We start from the raw sequence: 23,070 nt of genomic DNA, 5'->3' as shown, positions 1-23,070 counted from the left end.
ACTGTCCCAAGGGCCGATCTGCCATCCGAACTTAGGGGCCCTGTGTTTGACGGCGTGGCCATTGAATCTTGGCTGTTAACACAGGCAGGATTCAGACGCGATGTGGCGGCCACGATGGTGAGTGCCCGAAAGCCTTCCTCGGCGAGGGTGTATCATCGGACTTGGGAAGTATTCTTCCGTTGGTGTAGGGATCGTGAAGTGGCTCCTCTGGTTTTTTCGATCCCCAACGTACTGGCTTTTCTACAGGCAGGGCTGGACGCAGGGTTGGCCCCGAGTTCCCTCAGAACGCAAATCTCGGCCCTGTCGGTACTTTTCCAACGAAAAGTCGCTTCCGTCTGGCAGGTTAGGACGTTTATGCAGGGGGTCACACATTTAGTACCCCCCTATAAGGCACCGACGGAATCATGGGACCTGAATTTGGTGCTCAGAGCCCTTCAGGAGGCCCCTTTCGAACCATTGCAAGAGGTCTCCTTACCTTACCTGTCCAGAAAGGTCGTTTTTCTAGTAGCCATAACGTCTATTAGGCGGGTTTCGGAATTGGCGGCCTTATCTTGTAGACCACCGTTCCTAACCTTTTATAAGGATAAGGTAGTTTTAAGGCCAGCTCCCCCCTTCTTGCCGAAGGTTGTGTCTGCATTTCATATCAACGAAGACATCGTCTTACCCTCGTTTTGCCCGGCACCGGTGCACAGGGTAGAGAAGGCTTTGCACACTCTGGATCTGGTAAGAGCTCTTAGGAGGTATGTGGCGAGGACGGCGCCATTCCGCCAGACAGACTCTCTATTCGTGGTTCCAGAGGGACGGCGGAAGGGGCTCGCTGCGTCCAGAGCGACTTTGGCCAGATGGGTTCGCCTGACGGTCCAAGAAGCTTATCAAATCAGTGGCACGCCAGTTCCGGCAGGGATCAAGGCTCACTCGGCACGGGCAGTGGGTGCCTCATGGGCTCTACGACACCAGGCTTCAGCGGAGCAGGTATGCAAAGCAGCTACCTGGTCCAGTTTACATACGTTTGTCAAGCATTATAACGTACATACCCAGGCATCCTCGGATGCAAGCCTGGGAAGAAAGATTCTCCAGGCAGCAGTTGCGCACCTCTAATCAGGGGCGCAAATTAGCATGGATTGGGTGAGTTAAGATCCCGCCCAGAGGACTGCTTTAGGACGTCCCACAGTCTCTGTGTCCCCCAATGAGACGAAGGAGAAACATGGATTTTTGTGAGTACTCACCGTAAAATCCTTTTCTCCGAGACGCTCATTGGGGGACACAGCACCCACCCTATCAGCCAGTTGGCTTTTACTTATTTTGAGTTTTACAAATCCTTGTACAAGGTTTAGGGTGGCCCCTTTTTCAGACATATAGTTTCTTGCCTGAGTTTAAGGCGCGTTCTCCTACTGCTTATGCACTAAACTGAGTTACGCCCGGCCTAGGGGCGAGGGTGTATGCGGCGGAGGAGGAGCTAACTCTTTTTTTGTACACTTAGTGTCGGCCTCCAGACGGCAGAAGCACACACCCACAGTCTCTGTGTCCCCCAATGAGCGTCTCGGAGAAAAGGATTTTACGGTGAGTACTCACAAAAATCCATGTTTCCCTCCATCGGACCAGTCAGTCTCTTTTAAAAAGGTTAAGCAAGTCCCCAGATTTTTTGCTAACCATAAGGAATTTGATGGTGTCCAATCAAAGTAGTATGAGCACCCAGACAAACGGTACCAGAGATGGAAGCGTTTGATTATTTTGTATCCCTTCCCTCCCAGGCACCTCAATAACTGGACTGAATCTCTTGCTGTGGATCTCCTGGAATCCACATTATCCTGAAAACTATTCTCCTGAAAACTATTCTCCCTCTATCTAATGGAGCATCTCTTAAGGATCCCACCGACAGACACATGGAATTTCTGGCTAAGTCCACCTTCGAATTTGCGGGCTCAGTCCTGTGCCCAACTTTTGCCACTACATGGGAGTCACAATCGATTTTCGGACTGGGCTAAACAATTCTTGCTGGTGCTCCTCCTGGCAATATGGCAGACCTGACTGACCATATTGCGCAGACTGGAAAATATCTCCTTTCGGCTTCCCTTGATGCTGCCAGTTGTTGTGCTCAAGCCTCCAGCAACTTAGTAGCCATTCGCATGGTTATATCGCTCAAAGCATGACACGTGGATTCGACATCTAAAAAGTCACTCACCAGCCTTCCCTTTCAAGGTTCTTACCTATTCGGAACCAAATTAGACCAGATCATATCGAGGGTTACTAACTGGAAAAATACCATGCTTCCCCAGCCCAAACTCATGCACCATCCTGCTAGACATAGGACTTTTCCTTTTTGTTCCTTTCACCAATTTCCCTCGTATGAAGGATCGCACTGTTAGGGCAAACCATCCACTCCACAAGTAATGAAGAGACCTTCTTGCAAACCACCTCCCATTTGGAGACAGTACAGAACAGATTATCCATAAATAGATCCAAACAGATTTTCTTCCGCATGACGGGTCGCTTCCACCTGTTATCTCTATTAGAGTAGGTGGATGTCACCTTCTTTTTCAGGTCATGTGGCTTTCCACAGTCGAAGACACTTGGGTCAGAGAGATTGTCTCCTCCGGAGAGAAAATAGAATTTACCTCTCTGCCCTAGGACCACTTTTTGAGTCCCACCTCTCCCTCCTCCAAAGAGATCTCTCTTCATCTCAGAGTTTTTCAAGGCCATATCATCGTTTCTCCAAATAGGTATTATTATTCCCGTTCCTCCAGAAGAGCGCTTTATGGGGTTTTATTCAAATCTTTTTGTTGTCCCCAAGAAGGATGGCTCTGTCTGGCACATCCTGGATCTCAAGCTACTAAACAAATGAGTCCTTCTATGTAATTTAACAGTAATAGCCTCCATGAAACCCAAGGAATTCCTCTAGTAGGTGGATATTCAGGAGACCTATATCCACATTCCCATCTTTCTGGGTCATCAGATGTTCCTTTGTGTCACAGTTCACCAGGCTCATTTTCAGTTTGTGGTCTTTCCCTTTGGGTTGGCTACTGCACCCACGGTATTCATGAAGATCACTTGGACTATAATGGCCATCCTGTGGGACATGGGAATCCTAGCCATCCCTCATCTAGACGATATGTTCTTCACATCAAGGCTCCTACATGCTCATCAACTTTAGAGTGTCTGCAGATCACTCTCAATACCCTCTCCTGCCTCGGGAGGATTATGGACAAACCAAAGCCATCTCCAGTCCAGTTTCAGTGCTTGGACTTCCTGTAAATGTTCTTTGACAGGAGGCTAACAAGATTGTTTCTTCCTGAGGACAGTATCTCTGCCTTTCATCTCAGTATTTGCTCCTTAAGACATTCTCCTACACACTCTACATTTTTGCATATTTGTTCTGGACAAGATGGTGGCCACCTCCGAGGCGATACCCTTTGCACACTTTCATTCCAGACCTCTGTAGCATGCTCTGTTGTCCCAGTGGGACAAGACAGTCCCCTCCCTGGATTAGCTGATCTCCCTTCCGCTTTGAGTCAAACAATCTCTTGCCTGGTGCTGTTGTCCCCTCTCACCAACTGCAAACGGATTCATCCACCTTCCCCCTGATTCATTGGCAGGTCTTGATGCTAGATGCCAGTCTCCTCAGCTGGGTAGCAGTCTCTCAGAATATCACAGTCCATGGTCAATGGATCAAATAGGAATCCTCTCTCTTCTTCATCAACATTATTGAGTACAGCCATCCTTCTGTCTCTATTTCATTGGCAGGACCTTTTGTAGGGCCTTTCTGTCAATAACCAGTAGGAGAACCCCACAGCAGTAGCATGCATCAACCACCAAGGAGGAAATCGAATTCGAACAGACATGGCGGAAGTGTCTTGAATCCTCACCTGGGTAGATACCAGAGTCCAAGCCTTATCTGCAGTTTATATACCCAGGGTTGACAACTGGGCCACCAATTGTCTAAGTAGCGGGAGAGTGGTCTCTACACCCATCCATAGTTGATCAGATCTGTAGTCAGTTTGGTACCCAAGACTTCGACATGATGGAATCCAGAATGAACAACAAGGTTCTTGTGTTTCAAGGGCTCGCACTCAACTCTGATGCCCTGGCGATCCCCTAGTCCCAGTTTGTTCTCCCTTATCTTTGTTCCCCGCTCCCTCTACTCACCAGACTGGTCAAGAAGATCAAAGCAGAAGGCGTTACCAGTCATCCCCCGGACTGGTCAGAAGATCCTGGTAAGTGGAGGTAGTCAACCTGCTCACAGACATTCTGTGGAAAGTCCTAGACCATCCAGAACTAATTTCTTAGGGTCCTCTCTTCCACCCGAATTTGTGGTCTCTCAATATAGCAGCATGGCTGTTGAGGCCACAATGTTGAGAGCCTCAGTTTTTTCTGATCAGGTCATCAAAACGATGATCAACACTCGGAATCCTTCCTCTTCCCGTTTCTACCGTCGTACCTAAAAGGCCTTTTTCTGTTGATGCAAATCTAATCACACCACTCCCAAGTCCTTTTCTCTCCCATCACTGCCTGCTGGTCTTTCTGCAATTGGGCCTTGAGTACGATCTTGCCCTCTGCTCTCTCACGGGTCTGGTTTCTGCTCTGTCCATCCAGTTCCATTCGGTCCCTCCTTACCAGCCCCTGTGGACTCTTTGGACCTCAATCTTTTGGGCCCTCCTTTGAGCCTCTTCGGGAGATCTCTCCGCTTCTTCTCTCCTCAAAAGTTTCTCTTCTGATGGCCATCACGTCCATTAGTCGGGTTTCTGAACTGACAGCACTTTCTTGCCATCCTCCCTTCCTCATTCTCCATCAAGACAAGGTGGTCCTGCATCAAGCCCTTTCCTATCTTCCTAGTGGTATCGGCTTTCCATCCTAATGAGGACATTTTTCTGTCCTTCTCTCTCTCATCCTTTGGAACAATCCTTAAATAATTTGGATCTTGTTAGAGTGGTTCGCACTTAGCGCTTCAGAACAGCTCCATTCATTCTCCCTAACTTTTTAGTCATCATCCCTGAGGGTGCCAGCAAGGGCCTTCAGGCCTCTAAAGCTACTATTGATCATTGCATCCATTCTGCAACTTTGGACAAAGAACAGAACGCCTCCCCCTGGTGTTACGGCTCATTTCACTCTAGCAGTGGGGGCTTCTGCGGGTTTGCAAGACAGCTACCTGGTCTTCCGTTCACATGTTCTCCAAGTTCTTCAGTGTTCATACCCATGCCTCAGAAGATGCTAGCCTAAGCAGATGGTTTTACAGGCAGCAGTTTTATGGTTCCCGACCTGAAGGAAATTTGCATATGGCTATGTTCACACCTTGTGTTTTTTTTTCTCTGTGTGTTTTTCCACAGGCAAAACCTGCTCTCTTGGCAGTAAAAAAGCTGCTTACAAAAAGCAGGTTTTGCTGATTTTTTGCTGCATTTTTGCTGCAATCTTAGTATTGCATTTTTGTTGTCTCTTGTGCATGTTGATAAGGTTTAGAGTCCCAAAAAAGCATGATTTAACTTCCTTTGGTTTTGCACAAAAAGTGCAGCAAAAACTGCTACCTGCGTTTTTTGCTGCATTTTTGCACTTACAGTACTCATTGTTTCCTATGGGTGAAAAAACGCTGCAAAAACGCTGAAAGAAGTGATATGCTGCAGTTTTGAAAAACGTATCCGTTTTACAAATCAGTCAGGAAAATAAAACCAATCCGTGTGCATGAGATTTCTGCAATCTCATAGACTTTGCTGGTACTGTAAAATGCACCTTAAAATTTGCATTAAAAAGCGCTGCAGAAAAGCAACTTGTGAACATAACCTATATTTCTTTTTTTCTGGTTTTTATTTCTTCTCCCACCCTTGGGACTGCTTTTAGATGTCCCATTGTTTCCTGTTTCCCCTAGTGAAGCGATAGGGAGGCTGCTGTGTGCTCCTTCATTGGGGGACACAGCACCCTTCCTTTCTATGGCTTTGATGGTGTACTCTTTTATTTGTTGCTTCTACTGCTTTCTCACTAACTGATTAGCTTTGTGCCAGTTGGTGGGTGTAACCTGCTGCAGAGGAGCCAAATTTTTGTCTAGTGGCAGCCTCCTAGTGGCAGCAGCATACACCCTTGGTCTACTGTGTCCCCCAGTGACGGCTCCCAGAATAAGATTTTCCAGTGAGTAACCAAAATCCTCTTTCTTTCTTTTTTTAAACCCGTCATACAATTCAAGAGAATTGAGCCTTTGTATTTAGTAGACTTTCTATATATACATAATACTTAGGGAGCAGCAGGGATAAATTATGAGCAAAAACTACCAACTTTTGACCTTGTGACAAGTCTTAAAATTCTCAATCAGGAATACAGAATAATGTACAAAATAGCCATGATTATAATAGAGCTTAAAGAAATACTCAACGTGGAACATGGCCTATGGCATCACATGATTAAAGTGAACCTGTCAGTGGTTTTGGCCGATATAAGATGCGGCCACTGTCTTTCAGGACTTATCTACAGCATTCCATAATGCTGTAGATAAGCCCCCGGTCCGACCTGAAAGATAAGAAAAATAACTTTTATTATACTCACCTGGGGGGTGGGGTGGCGGTCTGGTCGAATGGGTGTCACAGGTCCAGTCTCGGCACCTCCCATCTTATGATCGCCTCCCTCCTGTTGAGGGCAGACCAAAGTACTGCAGTGCGCAGGCATCGGGAAAGGTTAGAGAGGCCTGTTGTCTGCGCACTGCAGTACATTGCTGTTCCCTCAACAGGGCAGATAAGTACACCTGCGCAGGAGCGTGATGCCGGGAAGCCTGTGAAGCAAGCAGGAGGGCGGCGCCGGACTCGGACCTGTGTCACCCATCGTAACGGACCGCCCCCCAGGTGAGTATAATAAAAGTTATTTTTCATATCTTTCAGGTCAGATCGGGGGCTTATCTACAGCATTATAGAATGCTGTATAGAATGCTGTAGATAAGCCCTGAAAGGCGGTGGCCTTATCTTATATCGGCAAAACTTGGTCACCGGTTCCCTTTAAAAACTGACTAGCTGAATCCTTCTAAGCTCTATGTAGAAACAGGAGGTTAGTTTTCTCTGCACAAGTCATGAGTCACTGCAAAAGTCCATGGTAGGGCCCACAGGCTTGGACTGGCCCACAGGAAAACAGGAGAATCCTCCGGTGGGCCCCTGTGCAAGAGTGATCCACTACCCCTACCCTCTTATATGAGTAGTACTTGGCACAATGTACTTGAAAAGTGGGGCCCTGGAGTTTGTTACTGATGGGCCCTTGGCACCCAGTTCTGACACTGGGCAGGGGGCAGGAGAAGAACAGCTGGGTCAGGAGTTGAAGAGGGGAATGAGCCATGCAGGAACAAGAGACTTCATTTTTCTACATAAAGCAGAGAAAAGAGAAGAATTAACTGGGTAGAAGAGAAAAATGAGCAAGTGTAAGATAGTAATACTATATAATATGATGATTGCAATATACTAGGAGCATAAAAATGTAAAGGTTTTTTCGTACATGAGCAAGTTATCACCGATCAACAAGGCAATTATTGGGCTCTGTAATTGTGACGACTCCTGAAGTGGACTCTCTGGGTCGTGGCACCAACCCTCCCAGGGCGAGCTGACCTAGTGAGGACCACCCCCTATACAGGGAGTGTCAGGGGCAAGCCCAAGGGGGTAAGGTACCACGACTGCTGGCACCAGGTGGCCGGCTCACAGGAGACACGAATGAGTGTGTCTGCAGGAACGTGTAAAGCGTGGACACAGGGACACGTGTACAGGACGATACAGGGTGTACTCGGGAACACAAGGCGTGTACACGGGAGTGCACTAGGTGCAGGATAGTGCAAGACGAGTACGTATGGCGTGCAGCGACTGGTACGTCCGGGTGTGAGCAAAGCAGGACGCGTGCAAAGGAGCACGTCAGAGTACTGAGTTAGGCAGCAGGTGTGCCAGGAGGTGTAACAGAGCACAGGAACAGAGTGTGTGCCAGGAGGCACAACTGAGCATAAGACAGAGTACAGGATCCGAGCGTGTGCCAGGAGGCACAACTGAGCATAAGACTGAGCACAGGATCAGAGCGTGTGCCAGGAGGCACAACTGAGTATAAGACAGAGTACAGGATGCGAGCATGTGCCAGGAGGCACAACTGAGCATAAGACTGAGCACAGGATCAGAGCGCATGCCAGGAGGCACAACTGAGTATAAGACAGAGCACAGGATCAGAGTGTGTGCCAGGAAGCACAACTGAGCATAAGGCTGAGTGCAGGTTCAGAGCATGTGCCAAGAGGCACAGCAGAGTACAAGGCAGAGTACAGGTTCAAAGCGTGTGCCAAGAGGCACAATACAGTACAAGGCAGAGTACAGGTTCAGAGCGTGTGCCAAGAGGCACAGCAGAGTACAAGGCAGAGTACAGGTTCAGAGTGTGTGCCAAGAGACACAATAGAGTACAAGGCAGAGGACCCGAATACAGCGCACAGCCAGGCAGGGACACGGCAGACCAAGCCAGGAAGTACAACAATAATCAGGCACCTCCCATAGGAAGAGGTAGCCTGATGTAGCACATGATCACTAGGGCTTCCGGGTCAAGTCCTCCAATACCATAAAGAGGACAGGCCTGGAGACAGAACTGAGAAGAGCGCGCGTGCGCACACAGAACCTAAGCACGAGAGGTGCGCACCCGACGGGACCCCCGGAGCGGCCGTGGCTCCGGAAGAGGTGACGTCGGGGCCGAGTTCCCGCCCCCAGGTGAGCGCGGCGTGACAGTACCAGCCCCTTTACGCCCCCTCTTTCTAAAGCTGGAGAGGAACTTAGACAAAATCTGGGGTGCGTGGATATTCTCCCTAGGTTCCCATGACCTTTCCTCAGGGCCAAAACCCTTCCAATCAATCAAGAACATGGTTCTCCCTCTTACCTTCTTCATGGCCAAAATGTCATTCACCTCAATCTCGTCCCCCATGCCAACAGGCTGGGGTGTGTGGCCTGGAGAAGGATGAAACCGGTTAAGTACCACAGGTTTTAGGAGTGACACATGGACATGGAAGGAATTGGGAATACGGAGCGAAGGAGGTAACTTCAGTTTGTATGCAACATCATTAATACGCCTGAGGACCTCAAAAGGACCAATGTAACGGGGACCCAGTTTGTAAGATGGTACCTTAAGGCGGATGTAATTGGAGGAAAGCCACACCTTGTCACCAGGGAGATATGGAGGAACATCCAGGCGTCTCTTGTCAGCTTGTAGTTTCATTCTGTTCCGTGCTTTCTCGAGAACGGTTTTGGTCTCCTGCCATACCCTGGAGAACTCCACAGACAGGGAATCGGCAGCAGGTACCACCGAGACAGGAAGTATCTATAGAGGCACACTGGGATGCTGTCCAAAGATGACGAAGAAAGGAGACTTGGAGGACGATTCACTGGAGTGGTTATTGTAGGCGAACTCAGCCCAAGGGAGTAGGCTGACCCAGTCATTCTGATGAGTATTTGAAAAGTGCCGAAGATAGGATGCAAGGATCTGGTTTGTACGTTCCACCTGCCCATTGGTTTGGGGGTGATAGGCGGAAGAGAAATCCAATGACACTTTTATGAGTCCGCATAGAGCTCTCCAGAACCGGGAGGTGCCCCTCTGTCTGACACGATGTGCAGAGGGAAGCCGTGAATTCTGAAGATATGGGAAATGAAGCTCTTCGCCAAGTCAGGAGCAGAGGGTAGTCCGGGAAGAGGAATGAAGTGGGCCATCTTCGAGAATCGGTCTACGACCACAGTACAACCGGAAGACCGAGGCAGATCCGTAATGAAATCCATGGCTATGTGCTGCCATGGAGCCGATGGTACGGGAAGCGGGAGCATAAGACCGGAGGGTGGTTGTCTGGGTATCTTGTTCTGGGCACAGGAAGGGCAAGATGCCAAAAAGTCTTTAACGTCCTGGGAAAGGGAAGGCCACCAATAGTAGCGAGAGATTAAGCCAAAACTCTTTTTGACACCAACGTGGCCGGCAATCTTGGACAAATGTCCCCAGTTTAACACTCGTTTTCGGTTATTCTCAGCCACAAAGGTTCTTCCCGGAGGTAACGTGGTTAACTTGATAGGAGCCACGTTAATTACTTTGGATGGGTCAATGATATGAGAAGGTTCCTCTTCTGTATCAGATGACAGGAATGATCTTGACAACGCATCCGCTCTAACGTTTTTATCGCCAGGCCGAAAATGTAGTTCAAAGTCAAAGCGGGCGAAGAATAAGGACCACCTGGCTTGCCGAGGGTTGAGCCTCTGTGCGGACTGGATGTACGCCAGGTTCTTATGGTCCGTGAAGACTTTGAATGGATGTATGGCACCTTCCAGTAAGTACCTCCACTCCTCCAAGGCCAATAGCTCTTTGTCGCCAATGGAGTAGTTCTGCTCGGTGGAGAAAAAAACTTTAGAAAAGAAGCCACAGGTACAAAACATCCAGAAGAAGATTTCTGCAGAAGGACTGCGCCAGCCCCGGTAGAGGATGCGTCCACCTCGAGAGTGAAAGGTCTACTATCCTCAGGACAATGAAGCGCCGAAGCAGAGGCGAAGGCTTGTTTCAACGACTGGAAGGCGTCTTCAGCCTCAGGGGGCCAAGCCTTTGGGTTAGCTCCTTTGCGGATAAGGGACGAGATGGGGCGAACCAACGAGGAGAAATGGGGAACGAACTGTCGGTAGTAGTTCGCAAAACCAAGGAAACGTTGGATTGCCTTCACCCCATTGGGCCGTGGCCAGTCGAGAACGGCGGACACCTTTGCCGGATCCATGCGAAGACCAGAGTCCAAGATAATGTACCCCAAGAATGGCAAGGACGTTTACTCGAAGGCACATTTCTCGAGCTTGGCATAAAGGCGGTTCTCCCTCAGGCACTGGAGGACTTGACGCACGTTCTTTCTGTGGGCAGAGAGGTCTGGAGAAAAAAACGAGGATGTCATCCAAATAGACTACCACGCAGAAGTGCAGCATATCCCGGAAGATATCATTCACAAACTCCTGGAACACCGCTGGGGCATTGCAGAGGCTGAAGGGCATGACCAAGTACCGTAGTGACCGTCTCGGGTGTTGAAGGCAGTCTTCCACTCAACACCGGAACGAATGCGGATCAAGTTGTAGGCCCCACGAAGATCCAGTTTGGTGAAAATTCGAGCTCCCACTAAGCCGATCAAAGAGCTCCGGAATCAATGGCAATAGGTACTTGCTCTTGACCGTGATATCATTCAGCCCTCGGTAGTCTATGCAGGGACGGAGGGAGCCATCCTTCTTTTTGACAAAGAAAAATCCCGCTCCTGCGGGTGAGGAGGACTTATGGATAAAACCTTTAGCAAGGTTCTCCTGGATATACTCAGACATTGCTTGGTTTTCAGCAGGGGTTAGCGGATATATTCTACCCCTGGGTGTCGTAGAACCAGGAACGAGGTCAATCGGACAGTCGTATGGCCGATGGAGGGGCAGAGTCTCGGCCTCCTTCTTGTCGAAGACGTCTGCAAAGGATCAGTAAGCCGACGGCAGACCTGTAGGTGCCGAGGACGGACAGGCAGATTTCATCGGATGGACGGGCAACAGGCATTTCTCTTGACAGAACGGTCCCCAGCGGAGTATATCGCATGACCGCCAGTCCAGGGTTGGCTCATGAGTCCGTAGCCAAGGGAGACCTAGAAGAAGCGTGTGAGACATGGTAGACATGACGTGGAAGGAGATCTTCTCCCGGTGCAGGGCTCCGACCTGCAGCTCGATCTCTTCGGTGGCCTGGGTAACGATCTCCTGCAAGGATGTACCATTGACCGAAACTATTGACCGAGGAGTCTCCAGGGATCTGACAGGAATCCGGTATTTTTTAACCGCCTCGAGTGTGATAAAATTCCCAGCCACGCCAGAATCTAGAAAAGCCTCCTCTGAATAACGCTTGGTACCAAGATTCAGTAACACGGACACGACCAGGGAGGGAGAGGAGTCACGTACACCTAGGGAGGCCTCTCCTAACGATCCTAGGCGGAGAAGTTTACCGGCTTCTTGGGACAGGAACGAAGGAGATGAGAGGAACTCCCACAGTAAAGGCAGAGACCAAGAGTAAGTCTTTCCTCGTGATGCTGTTCGGCCGACTTGCAACGGTCCACCTCCATAGGCTCTGAGACAGAGGTCGCAGAAGGCAAAGGGCGCGAGTGGAGAGGTCTGTGGGTAGTCGACAGGAGACGAGAAGGCCTTCTCTCACTGGCTGATTCACGGGCATGCTCCTGGAACCGCAGGTCTATGCGTGTCGCCAGAGAGATCAGATCCTCTAAAGAGGTGGTAGTATCCCGACCTGCCAGTTCATCTTTGATCCGACCGGACAGACCATGCCAAAAGATCCCTACGAGGGCCTCGTTGTTCCAACCGAGTTCAGAGGACAAGGTACGAAAGCGGATGGCATACTGTCCCACCGATAGGGTACCCTGATGGAGGTTAAAGAAGGACTCGGTGGTAGAAGCCAGACGACCCGGCTCATCGAACACCTTGCGGAAGGTGTCCAAAAAGGTGGAAAGCTGAGAGACGAGTGGATCATTGCGCTCCCAGAGGGGATTCACCCATGCTAATGACTCCCCCTCTAAGTGGGAAACAATAAAGGCAATTTTGGCACGCTCGGTGGTATAGTGTTGCGGCAAAAGCTCAAAATGTAACCGGCATTGGTTCAAAAATCCTCGACAAAACTTAGGGTCACCGCTATATCAGGGTGGCTTGCATAAGCGCAGCAGCAGGTGCGGGGCCGAGGACTGGGCAGAAACGGATTGTATGGAAAGGAGCCGATTATCTACCGATGCCATACAGTTGAGGATATGGGCCTGGGTGTCTCGTTGCTGCGTGAGTTCTTGCTGGAGGCTGGCCAACTGGGAAGCATTCCCAGGGTCAAAGGACTGGAAGGCAGATAAACGGGACTCCATGGACTTAAGAAATGACATAATCCTAGTCTGGTTTTCCCAGAGGAGCTCCTTTTGGACGGGAGCCGCGGTACCAGCGGGGTCCATGGCCTGATTATACTGTGACGACTCCTGGAGTGGACCCTCTGGGTCGTGGCACCAACCCTCCCAGGGCGAGCTGACCTAGTGAGGACCACCCCCTATAAAGGGAGTGTTGGGCAAGCCCAAGGGGGTAAGGTACCACGACTGCTGACACCAGGTGGCCGGCACACAGGAGAAACGAATGAGTGTGTCTGCAGGAATGTGTAAAGCGTGGACACAGGGACACGTGGTGTACAGGACGGTACAGTGTGTACTCGGGAACACAAGGCGTGTACACGGGAGTGCGCTAGATACAGGATAGTGCAAGACGGGTACACGAGAGTACGTATGGCGTGCAGCGACTGGTACATCCGGGTGTGAGCAAAGCAGGACGCGTGCAAAGGAGCACGTCAGAGTACTGAGTTAGGCAGCAGGTGTGCCAGGAGGTGTAACAGAGTACAGGAACAGAATGTGTGCCAGGAGGCACAACTGAGGATAAGACAGAGTACAGGATCCGAGCGTGTGTCAGGAGGCACAACTGAGCATAAGACTGAGCACAGGATCAGAGCGCGTGCCAGGAGGCACAACTGAGTATAAGACAGAGCACAGGATCAGAGTGTGTGCCAGGAAGCACAACTGAGCATAAGGCTGAGTGCAGGTTCAGAGCATGTGCCAAGAGGCACAGCAGAGTACAAGGCAGAGTACAGGATCCGAGCGTGTGCCAGGAGGCACAACTGAGCATAAGACAGAGCACAGAATCAGAGTGTGTGCCAGGAGGCACAACTGATCATAAGGCAGAGTGCACGTTCAGAGCGTGTGCCAAGAGGCACAGCAGAGTACAAGGCAGAGTGCACGTTCAGAGCGTGTGCCAAGAGGCACAATAGAGTACAAGGCAGAGGACCCGAATACAGCGCACAGCCAGGCAGGGACACGGCAGACCAAGCCAGGAAGTACAACAATAATCAGGCACCTCCTATACCGCAGCTCTGTTCATTGTCTGTGGGACTGACAGTGATACCGGAGTCCTTTAATAGTTCAGATAAGGGCTTGTATATATGACCGACTTTGGCCTTACATTTGGTGGGGTAAGAACAGGATTGGATCCAGTGCATAGGATTCAATAATGCCTTTCCCTGGAAAGTGTTTTCCTAGTCTCCTAGAACAGGATCCTATCCCATCTTTGGCGCTATATCCGGCTCTTCCATAGAGCTGTAGCATGAATCGTAACGGTTGTGTATTTGTAAACATGGCCACTTCCTGTTCTGACAACAATGAAGCAGCTAGTTCCCGTTGTCAGCTGTACGATTAGGGTATCAGTGAGAGGTGCAAGAGAATATTGTACTAGAAGTCTGTTCCACGGAGATTGCTGAGCTTATGTTTGCAAAATGCTTGGAATGTGAAAAATATTTAGCAATATTGTGCTAAGCAAGTCTGAATAGGTTTGTTAGCCAGTCAATTACCAGGTTAAAAACTATGTTTACGATTAGGCTTACACGTCTCTGGCACTGCGATCCTGCTCCGCCAGCTGCAGAAACATCAATGACTTTGCTTAAATCCTATCTCGCCTGTTCCACCGAGCACCTGCGGTGACTGAGGCCGTCCATCTTTTGTCTTCTCCTGTATTGTATATTCAGTTTGAATACCTGACTCCCCCCGCTAGACTACAGGTGCGCTCCACTTGTGTTTTTTGGCAGCCAAAAAAAAAATTGTCCAAGGTGTTTTCAAGTAAAGAATTTTCAGTTTGCAGCAGGAAATACGTGTTAGCACAAACATTTATTTAAAAGCCTTCCCACTCCAAAGTTAATTAATAGATTTAAAGAGGATCTGTCACCAGATCCTCAATATGTTTTTACTGTAGCACATACAGTGTTGCGGAACAAAAAGTATTTGCTCCCTTCCAGATGTCTTCCATTGTAGTACATTTGTCACGCTGAATGGTTTCTCGTCTTTAGACATAATGCAATATTACATAAAGTGATTGAAAAGATATGCTCAACAATTGTGAAGTATTGCTGAATTTAGTCATCAAAAGACGCAATTATTTGATCCCTTGCTGATTTTGTAAGTTTGCCCATTGACAAAGACATGAACAGTCTATAATTTTAAGGGTAGGTTAATTTTAACATTGAGAGATAGAATACCAAAAATAAAATCCAGAAATATCACGTTGTATAAATTATATAAATTTATTTGCATTTTGCAGTGGGAAAAAAGTGTTTGATCCCTCTAGCAAACAAGACATAATACTTGGTGCTTCTGATCAGTGGTAAAATCATCACCGCTGGTTAGACAGCCGCGGTTCCTGCAGCTATGATCGGAGGTATAAAGTTTACCTCCGGTCATTGGTATCGGCTGATGGGACTACTGCTCCCATTAGCCGACACCTGCTACCGCTAATAACAGTGAGAGTAGGCGGCGGCTGATAGGAGGATTCATCAGCTGGCGCCTGCGCTGTAAATAAATATTTTTTTTTTTAAAAACGGCATGGGTTCTCCTGTATATTTGATTACCAGCAAGGAAAAACTGACCCTCAAGGCTGGTAATCAAGAATAGAAGTGTCCTCACACAATAAATAATTTTAAAAAACCGGTGTGGGTCCCCCCCATTTTTGACAACCAGCCAAGTTAAAGCAGACATCTGGGGCCTGGTATTCTCAGGCTGCTAAGAGGCCATGGATATTACCCCCCAACCTTAAAAATAGCAGCAGGCAGCCACCCACAAAAGGTGCATCTATTAGATGCGCCAATTCTGGAGCTTTGCCCGGCTCTTCCCACTTGTCCTGTAGCGGTGGCAAGAGAGGTTCATATTTGTGGGGATGATGTCACAATATCCCTCACCTGTTCGTTGTTCTGTCCCACGCCGTAATACATGTTTGGGCGATAAACAGTTTTCAACTTGGATGGTGCCAAGATGCAACAGTCCAGGCTGAGAACCATTGAGGAATGAGCTGCTGCGAGCATCAGTGACTAGCGGTGACATCATTGAGGTTACTGCTGGTCACTGAGGTTGCATTCCCAGTCAGGCTGAACTGCGGTGACCTCAGTGACATCTCCGCTGGCATGGTGAGAAAGTCTCACAGTGCAGCGCTGTGCTCAGAGAGTTCACTGTGAGAAATTTCTCTCAATGAACTGCAGTGAACTCGATTAGCTCAGCGCTGCACCGTGAGACTTTAAATAAATTAATAATTTAAAAAACTGACGTGAGTTTCCTTGTTTTTTGATAACTAGCCAGGCAAAATTCAAAGCTGAGTGCAAACCCTCAGTTGTCAGCTTCAGCTAGGGGTAGAGGGGTGCCCACGCTTTTTTTTTAAATTTAAATAATTTAAAAAGAAACGACATGAGGTCCCCCCCCCTCCAGACAAGTTAAAGCAGACAGCTGGGGCTTGTATTCTCTGGCTGGTAAGGGGCCATGGATATTGTTCTCCCCCAGCCTAAAATAGCAGCCCATAGCCTTACAGAAAAGGCGCATCTACTAGATGCGCCAAATCTGGTGCTTTGCCCAGCTCTTCCCACTTGCCCTGTAGCGGTGGCAAGTGGGGTAATATTTGTGGGGTTGATGTCACCTCTGTATTGTCAGTAATGGAGAATCGTCTATAAGACACGTATCCCCCTTCTCAGACTATAAACATAATCAGCGCTGTGAATTTACTGTACATGGTTGAAGAAATGTTGGGTTTCCTATGAGATGGGTGCACATGGTCCATGTGCTGTGCGATTCTTTTTTCCTTGCACCCATTGACTTGCATTGGTGGGTTTTGGCTGTTTTACATGGACATACCCAGCATGCTGCAAATTTTTCCTCACCCCAATTGCAGGTGAGGAAAAGCTCACAGATGAACACTACCTCATTGACTAACATTGTAGAGGTTTTCCCTCATTGCACTCTCCGAGTTTAAACACAGATGTGATTGCACCCTTAAGTTTATTTTTAGAACATTGTTGATCAGAATCAATCTTACGATCTTGGTAAGTACTTTAGAAGGATTAACGTTTAACAGTATTTTTTACTGTGTTTTTATTAGTTAAAGTCACAACTAGATTCAGCAGAGTCTACTCTCCACAGAATGGATAAGGATCACAGCACAGAGGTTAAGAGCACCATGACAAGGCTGGAGGAAGAGCAGCAGAGGTATGGCCAGGAACAATTCACACTTCACTGCTACTCCCAAACAATGTAAAGATAAAAACTAGTTAGTCCAGGCTAATTATATTGATGATCTATACATGGTATAAATCAGTTTGTGTCTGACATCCAATGAGGTTGCTATACTTAAGTAAATGTCAGAATATCTGTATAATCCAGTATAAATCCTAATTTGTTTTCAGGATTAGAAAGCCATTCTGACATGGATTTTTACAGTATGTACATTAGCCTCATCAGGTCTTAGATTTCTATTTAGAAACTGCTGGTTACATTCATGATGGATCCTGGATATGTGAAGGCATTTTTAATTTGGAGTGTAACAGTGAGAAAAAACTAATTGGTGTGTGGCCAAAGCCAGATTCTGTTTTGGCTTTTATCCTAAGTCATGTGACAAGGCTCGTTAAAGGGTCGACATTGACTTTTAGGATTGCTTGATCCAATAGGTGTCACTAGAGTTCTAGTCCTCTTCCCCTCTGAAGAGACAATTGGCCAAAGCCATAAGGGCATTTAAGGGGCCGTAGCTGAAAGTGAGTCAGATCAACTTTGAATCTTGTCTTGGATGGTGGAATTATGGTACTATTTACTGTCCTAGTAGTGAACTGGCTACAAGTAAGGGCAAAAAGAGCTGATTGGCAATCCCAGGTGGGGCAGAGAGACAGTCATGCTCCCAGCCAGTAGGCCTAGGCACTGTTAAGCATAGGTTCAGGTTTGCTTTATGTTTGAAATAAACCAATTAAAATACACCACCACCATTTGCCACTGGTTTGTTTGCTGTGAGGATCTAGGATTAAGGCCGGGGTCACACTGGCGAGGAATACGGCCGAGTGAGAGGCGCTAAAAGCACGCATTAGACACGGACCAATGATTCTCTATGGGGCAGCTCCCAACAGCCGTATATTTCTCATCCGTATTCTACGGTCCGTGCCAATCGCAGCATGCTGCAATTGTCAGCGTACTACAGCCGTAATACGCCAATGCAAGTCTATGGGTGCGCAAAAAATACGCATTACACACGGACCACACATGTGACTTGCGAGAAATACGCACCAGGTGTCTTTTAGCAATGCCGGCAATTCAGTGCGCTATACAGTAAACTCACACTGACAGTTTTAATAAAGAAACAAAAGAATAGATGTAGACACATAGAATACACAAATATATATATATATATATATTCTATGTGTCTATATCTATTCTTTGGTTTCGGTTAGAAAACCTGTCATAGGGCTCCATTATATGTCCATTTTGCAAGCCTGCGAGAAAATCTCGGCATACGGATTCCATACGGATGCTTACATGCGCAAAATACGCGACCACACCTTGATTACGGATGACATAGGGAGCACTGTTTAGGGGACATTCATCCGTATTACGCATGTAAAATACTGACCGTATTTTGCGCTGGTTAGTGTGACCCCGGCCTAAGACTAAAGTCAGAACTAAAGATTAAAACTACAGTTAGGGTTAAATCTAGGGTTAGAATTAGAACTAGGATTAAAGTAAGGACTAGGTTTAGGGTTTGGGATAGGGTTAGGTTTAGGGCTAGGCTAATAAAATATTACATTAAAAAATATACAAAAATGTATTAAAATTATTAAAAAGAAATAAATCAGAAAGCATCTAAAGGGTTAAAGGGCAAACTATAATCTCATCAGTATTTTTTTTTTAATATACACATGTTTGGGGGACAAGGGATTCAATACTGAACTGGTGGAAAGGAATCAGGGACATACTTGTCTTTCCCCAGGAACTGGCAACTCACGCTATGCCATTGTATGTACAATAGAATTTCTGACAGAAACAAATCTGAAAAAAAAAACACATATTAACGTACTCATTACATGTTCGAGAAATCTAAATTTATTACATAGCCTAAACATGTTACACACATATTAGATGGACCTGATATATATGTCTAATTTGGGCCCACATTTTTACAGGAGCAACAGCCTAGCGGAGGTTAATAATTCCCTGCGGGAGCAGATGGACCAGCTAAAGCTAACAAATGAAAAATTGAGCGATCAGATGAGGAAACTGACCGCCGACCTGCACAGATCACAGGACGAGATGGAGCAGCAAGAGGCTGAGTTCAGGAAAGACAGAGAGGTGATTTTCCATTTAATTCTATCACCAGATCTCACGACACATTGTTAATTAGCCAAGTACAGTAAATTCACAGCCCGAACCATTAGAATAGATAGAATAGAACTATAGAATAGTATCAAGGATGACACAGGATAGATTACACAGATCCCACCGCTGCCACTGATTTGTCAAAGATCGCAGCCGGTGGTGAGGGGTCACGCTGAACCCACCTACGCTGTTACCTTGTTATATATATCTACCTTGGTGCAGGAGCCTCTGGTTTCAAAAGGAACTTGAATGGTTAGCTCTTTGTGTCTTAATTATTTTCTCTCACTACACCATATGTTCAATGTGGTTCACCTTCCAAAAGAGTTTTAGATTGTAAGCTCTTTCTCCTTCTGCAGAATTCTGTGTGAGGGGGAAGGGGAAAGCCCCCTCCATAAAGATTCCTTATGGATTTTATTTTTCTATGACAAATAGGTAGGTCAGATAGATACAATAGATAGATAGTTAGATATCATGTAGAAGTTTAATGTCAGAAGCTCTCTACATATAATAAACCAGCCCCCCTTAGTGCCTTTCATGTGCCACTAAAGGTTGTTTAGCTTATTTAACCTATTAAATAAATACATTACTGATAAAAAAACGACGTGGGATTCCCCATATTTTTAATAACTAGCTAAGGGAAAGCAGGCAGCTTCGTGCTTATATTATCAGACTGGAAAAGGCCCAATAACCATGGAGCTTCCCAGCCTAACATCAGCTCACAGCTGTCGGCTTAGCCTTTGCTGGTTATTAAAAAAGGTGGACCCTAAAAAAAATGACGTGGGGTCACCCTATTTTTAATAACCAGCAAAGGATAAGCAGTGGGCTGATACTAATAAGCTGGGAAGGTCCATGGACATTGGTCCCTTCCCAGCCTAATAAGACTAGCCATCTCAGAAATCATGCATCTATTAGATGCACCAATTTTGGCGCTTGGCCTCGGCTTTTCCCGATTGTCCTTGTGCGCTGGCAATCAGGGTAATGGGTTTGTGGGGTTGATGTCAGCAGCTGTCGCTGACATCAAGCCCTAGTCTGTCAGACATCCCCGTTACTAACCCCATAGTCAAATAAACACACACATTTTTTTTTTTTTTTTTATAAAAATCACTCCTCGACAATTTGCCTCTTTCACTCATTTATAAAAAAAATAATAATCCAGAGCAGTCTGCCATAACCCAAAAAATGAAGGTCCCATATCGATCCCCATCTTCTTTGTCCAGTTTATGGAGCCCTGTTCAGAGAACTAAGCTCCATAGACAGGAGCAGTAGCCAATGCTGTTTCACATGCTGTGCTCAGCGAGAACCCGGCTGCTGTGATGAGCGGTGACATCAGTAAGGTTACCGCAGTTCACAGCTGCCGGGCCACACAGAGGGCAGCGCGTTACCGCTCATCATTCCGGCTCTCACACAGCTTGAGACCCAACAGCTGTGAACTGCAGTAACCTTACTAACGGCACTGCTGAAACTTTGAGCAATTTTAAATAGCCTTTAGGCCAATACAGACAAGGATTTATTCTCTCATCCTAAGAAATCAGGTTCATTATGCAAATTACACTATGATCAAACTGTGATTAGAGTGTCAGCTCAATGTGATCCGATTCTCTTGCATGAGGAGAAGATAGAGAGGAAAATGTCTTCATCTTCTCCATTCTGTCAAACCGTGAAAATCAGACTGCACTCAGACATCATCCAAGTTCAGTCCGATGTTTTTCACAAAGTCATTGACTTGTATCGCCGAGTGCATTCCGAATATCAAATCAAGTTTGGCCACGCCGAGATTGTTTTCTCAGACAGTCTCTGTCCAAGGAAAAAATCGGAAATGTACACGTTCCCATAGACCAACATTGGTCCTAGTGCGATCTGATGATTTCTCAGATCACCCTTGGACCAATATTACGGTCAAGTGCACGAGCCCGTTTATAAATGTGGTAACATGTTGTAGCTTTCTACCATGTAAAGTATATATAACCCTCCGTCGCAGATCTAATCAAAAATACTGGACTTAAATAAAAAAAAAGCATAATTTTTTTCTGTAACAGACACCATGACAGAAACACTTTTGTTACACCAGTGTGTAGACCAGACGAGTGCTATCCGATTTTTTTGTGTTATTCATTGGGGCAGTGCTGATGCACATTTTTTTCAGTGACCGAATCTGTTGGTGACAAAAGTCTCACGTTACGCACTCGGATGACATCTGTGTGTAGTCGAATTTCTACGGACTCACAAAATGGAGAAATTTTATTCTCCATCTTCTCCTCACAGTGTGTTCTGATTCGCTCACCTGGGAGAATCTGATCACACTATGCTGACACTCAAATAAAACTCTGCTCAGAGTTTGATTGGAGTGTCATTTGCATTTTCGGACCGATTCACTTGGATGAGAGAATCTACGGCCTTCTGACCCTAGCCTTGAACCCTATTGCTCTCACTGCAGTTTTTTAAGCACCGATGGTGTCCATTATATGAAGTATCTGGTACTACCATTATTATCGTTATTCTGCTGCTATGACCAAGCAGAATAATGGAATTTGGAAACGCTGGTGTGAACAGAGCCATAGATGGGGCATTATTAGTGGTTCTCACTTTTTCCTTTTTTTTATGCTTTCAGACTTATACCTCATATCTGGGAAATGAACAGAACAGTATCCTGACCTTGTGGCGGCAGACGGCAACACTGCGCAGTCAGTTTCTGGACATGCGTTCCATGGCTGTGAGGTAAAGAACTTGCTGCGCTGGCACAACATAGAGGTGTACAGTGTTAGAGAATCGTTCTGACAGTGGATCATGGCACAATATAGTTTACACAGCATAATATTAAAGGGTTATTCCCAAAGTATGGTGGGTGTATCTACAGGAAAGGTGATAACTTACTGATTGCTGGCGGTCTGACCGCTCTGGCTGTCCACAATCCTAAGAATTGGGCCCTGTTGCCCCTTCTTGAATGGAGTAGAGTTGTCTATGCTTAACGTCACTGTCTATAAGACTGCAGGAGAAAACGGAGCACAAGAGTCCGCTGTTTGCCGTACTCCAATGGAAGCTGAATGGAGGGGAGGTCGAGCATGCATATTCAAGAACGGGCTGTATAGCCCTGTATGTTCTCTCCTTCCAGAACTCCATTCTTAGGATCCCTGAGGGTCCCATTGGTCAGATCCCTAATGGTTAATAAGTGATCATATTTTTTGTATAACCCTTTAAAGTATTGATATAATTCATTTTTTGTGCAATATTTATTTGCATATTTCAGGGCTCTTGCTGAGACGAAGACAGACATTTCCCGTAGCTCACGTCGTATGCATACAGCCTGTCTGAATTTGGACTCAAACCTCCGCCTTTCCCAAAATGCCGCTGGGGCATCTCTCCATACAGCGCGCCTGGAGCAGCAACTCCGAGACAAAGTGAGACAGATGATTCAGCTGCAGAGTCAGTGGGATGCTGAGAAAGTGGAGCTGAACTCCAGGTAGTAGCACCCGGTGACCAGACCTTCAGTAGAATATTGCAGGGCTCCTTGGTGATGTCCAGGCTGTATGGGGACCAGTTCTTAACGCTCACAATTAGAATTTAGCCAATTTTGAAAAACTCGGTTACAATTATGATCGATGGCGGCGAATATTGTTTTTGCATTATTCGCCGAACACAGCCGAATGTCATTGGAGTTAATGGGAGTAGAAATGACCGAATATGTTCGGAACCGATCTTCAGACATAAACTCGGCATTAATAGGGTACCAATATGGCATAAATATGGCAAATTCAGATTCGGTGACCAATTCCAAACATATTCACTCAATTGACAGTCTTAAAGGGAACCTGTTACTCTATCCATGCAGCCTAAACCACGGTCAGCATGAATCAGATACATATAGAGCATCTGCAACCTTA

The 23,070-nt window shown here is 46.9% G+C and overlaps 1 protein-coding gene across 2 annotated transcripts in view; it reads left to right on the top strand.

The window, feature by feature from the left end:
* The window catches only part of CROCC2 (ciliary rootlet coiled-coil, rootletin family member 2), a 274,079-nt gene that overhangs the window by 93,996 nt on the left and 157,013 nt on the right, over positions 1–23,070 (top strand). For both annotated transcript variants that reach the window (XM_073581213.1, XM_073581212.1), the window contains exons 6-9: positions 16,938–17,044; positions 19,000–19,165; positions 21,801–21,907; positions 22,437–22,649. In XM_073581213.1, coding sequence (XP_073437314.1) covers positions 16,938–17,044; positions 19,000–19,165; positions 21,801–21,907; positions 22,437–22,649 — 593 coding nt within the window. The remainder of the gene's footprint in view (positions 1–16,937; positions 17,045–18,999; positions 19,166–21,800; positions 21,908–22,436; positions 22,650–23,070) is intronic.

Source organism: Dendrobates tinctorius, unplaced genomic scaffold, assembly GCF_039654945.1.
Source record: "Dendrobates tinctorius isolate UK_male_01 unplaced genomic scaffold, ASM3965494v1 ptg000069l, whole genome shotgun sequence".
Classification (NCBI taxonomy): Eukaryota; Metazoa; Chordata; class Amphibia; order Anura; family Dendrobatidae; genus Dendrobates; species Dendrobates tinctorius.
This window is presented reverse-complemented; position numbering and strand designations above follow the sequence as displayed.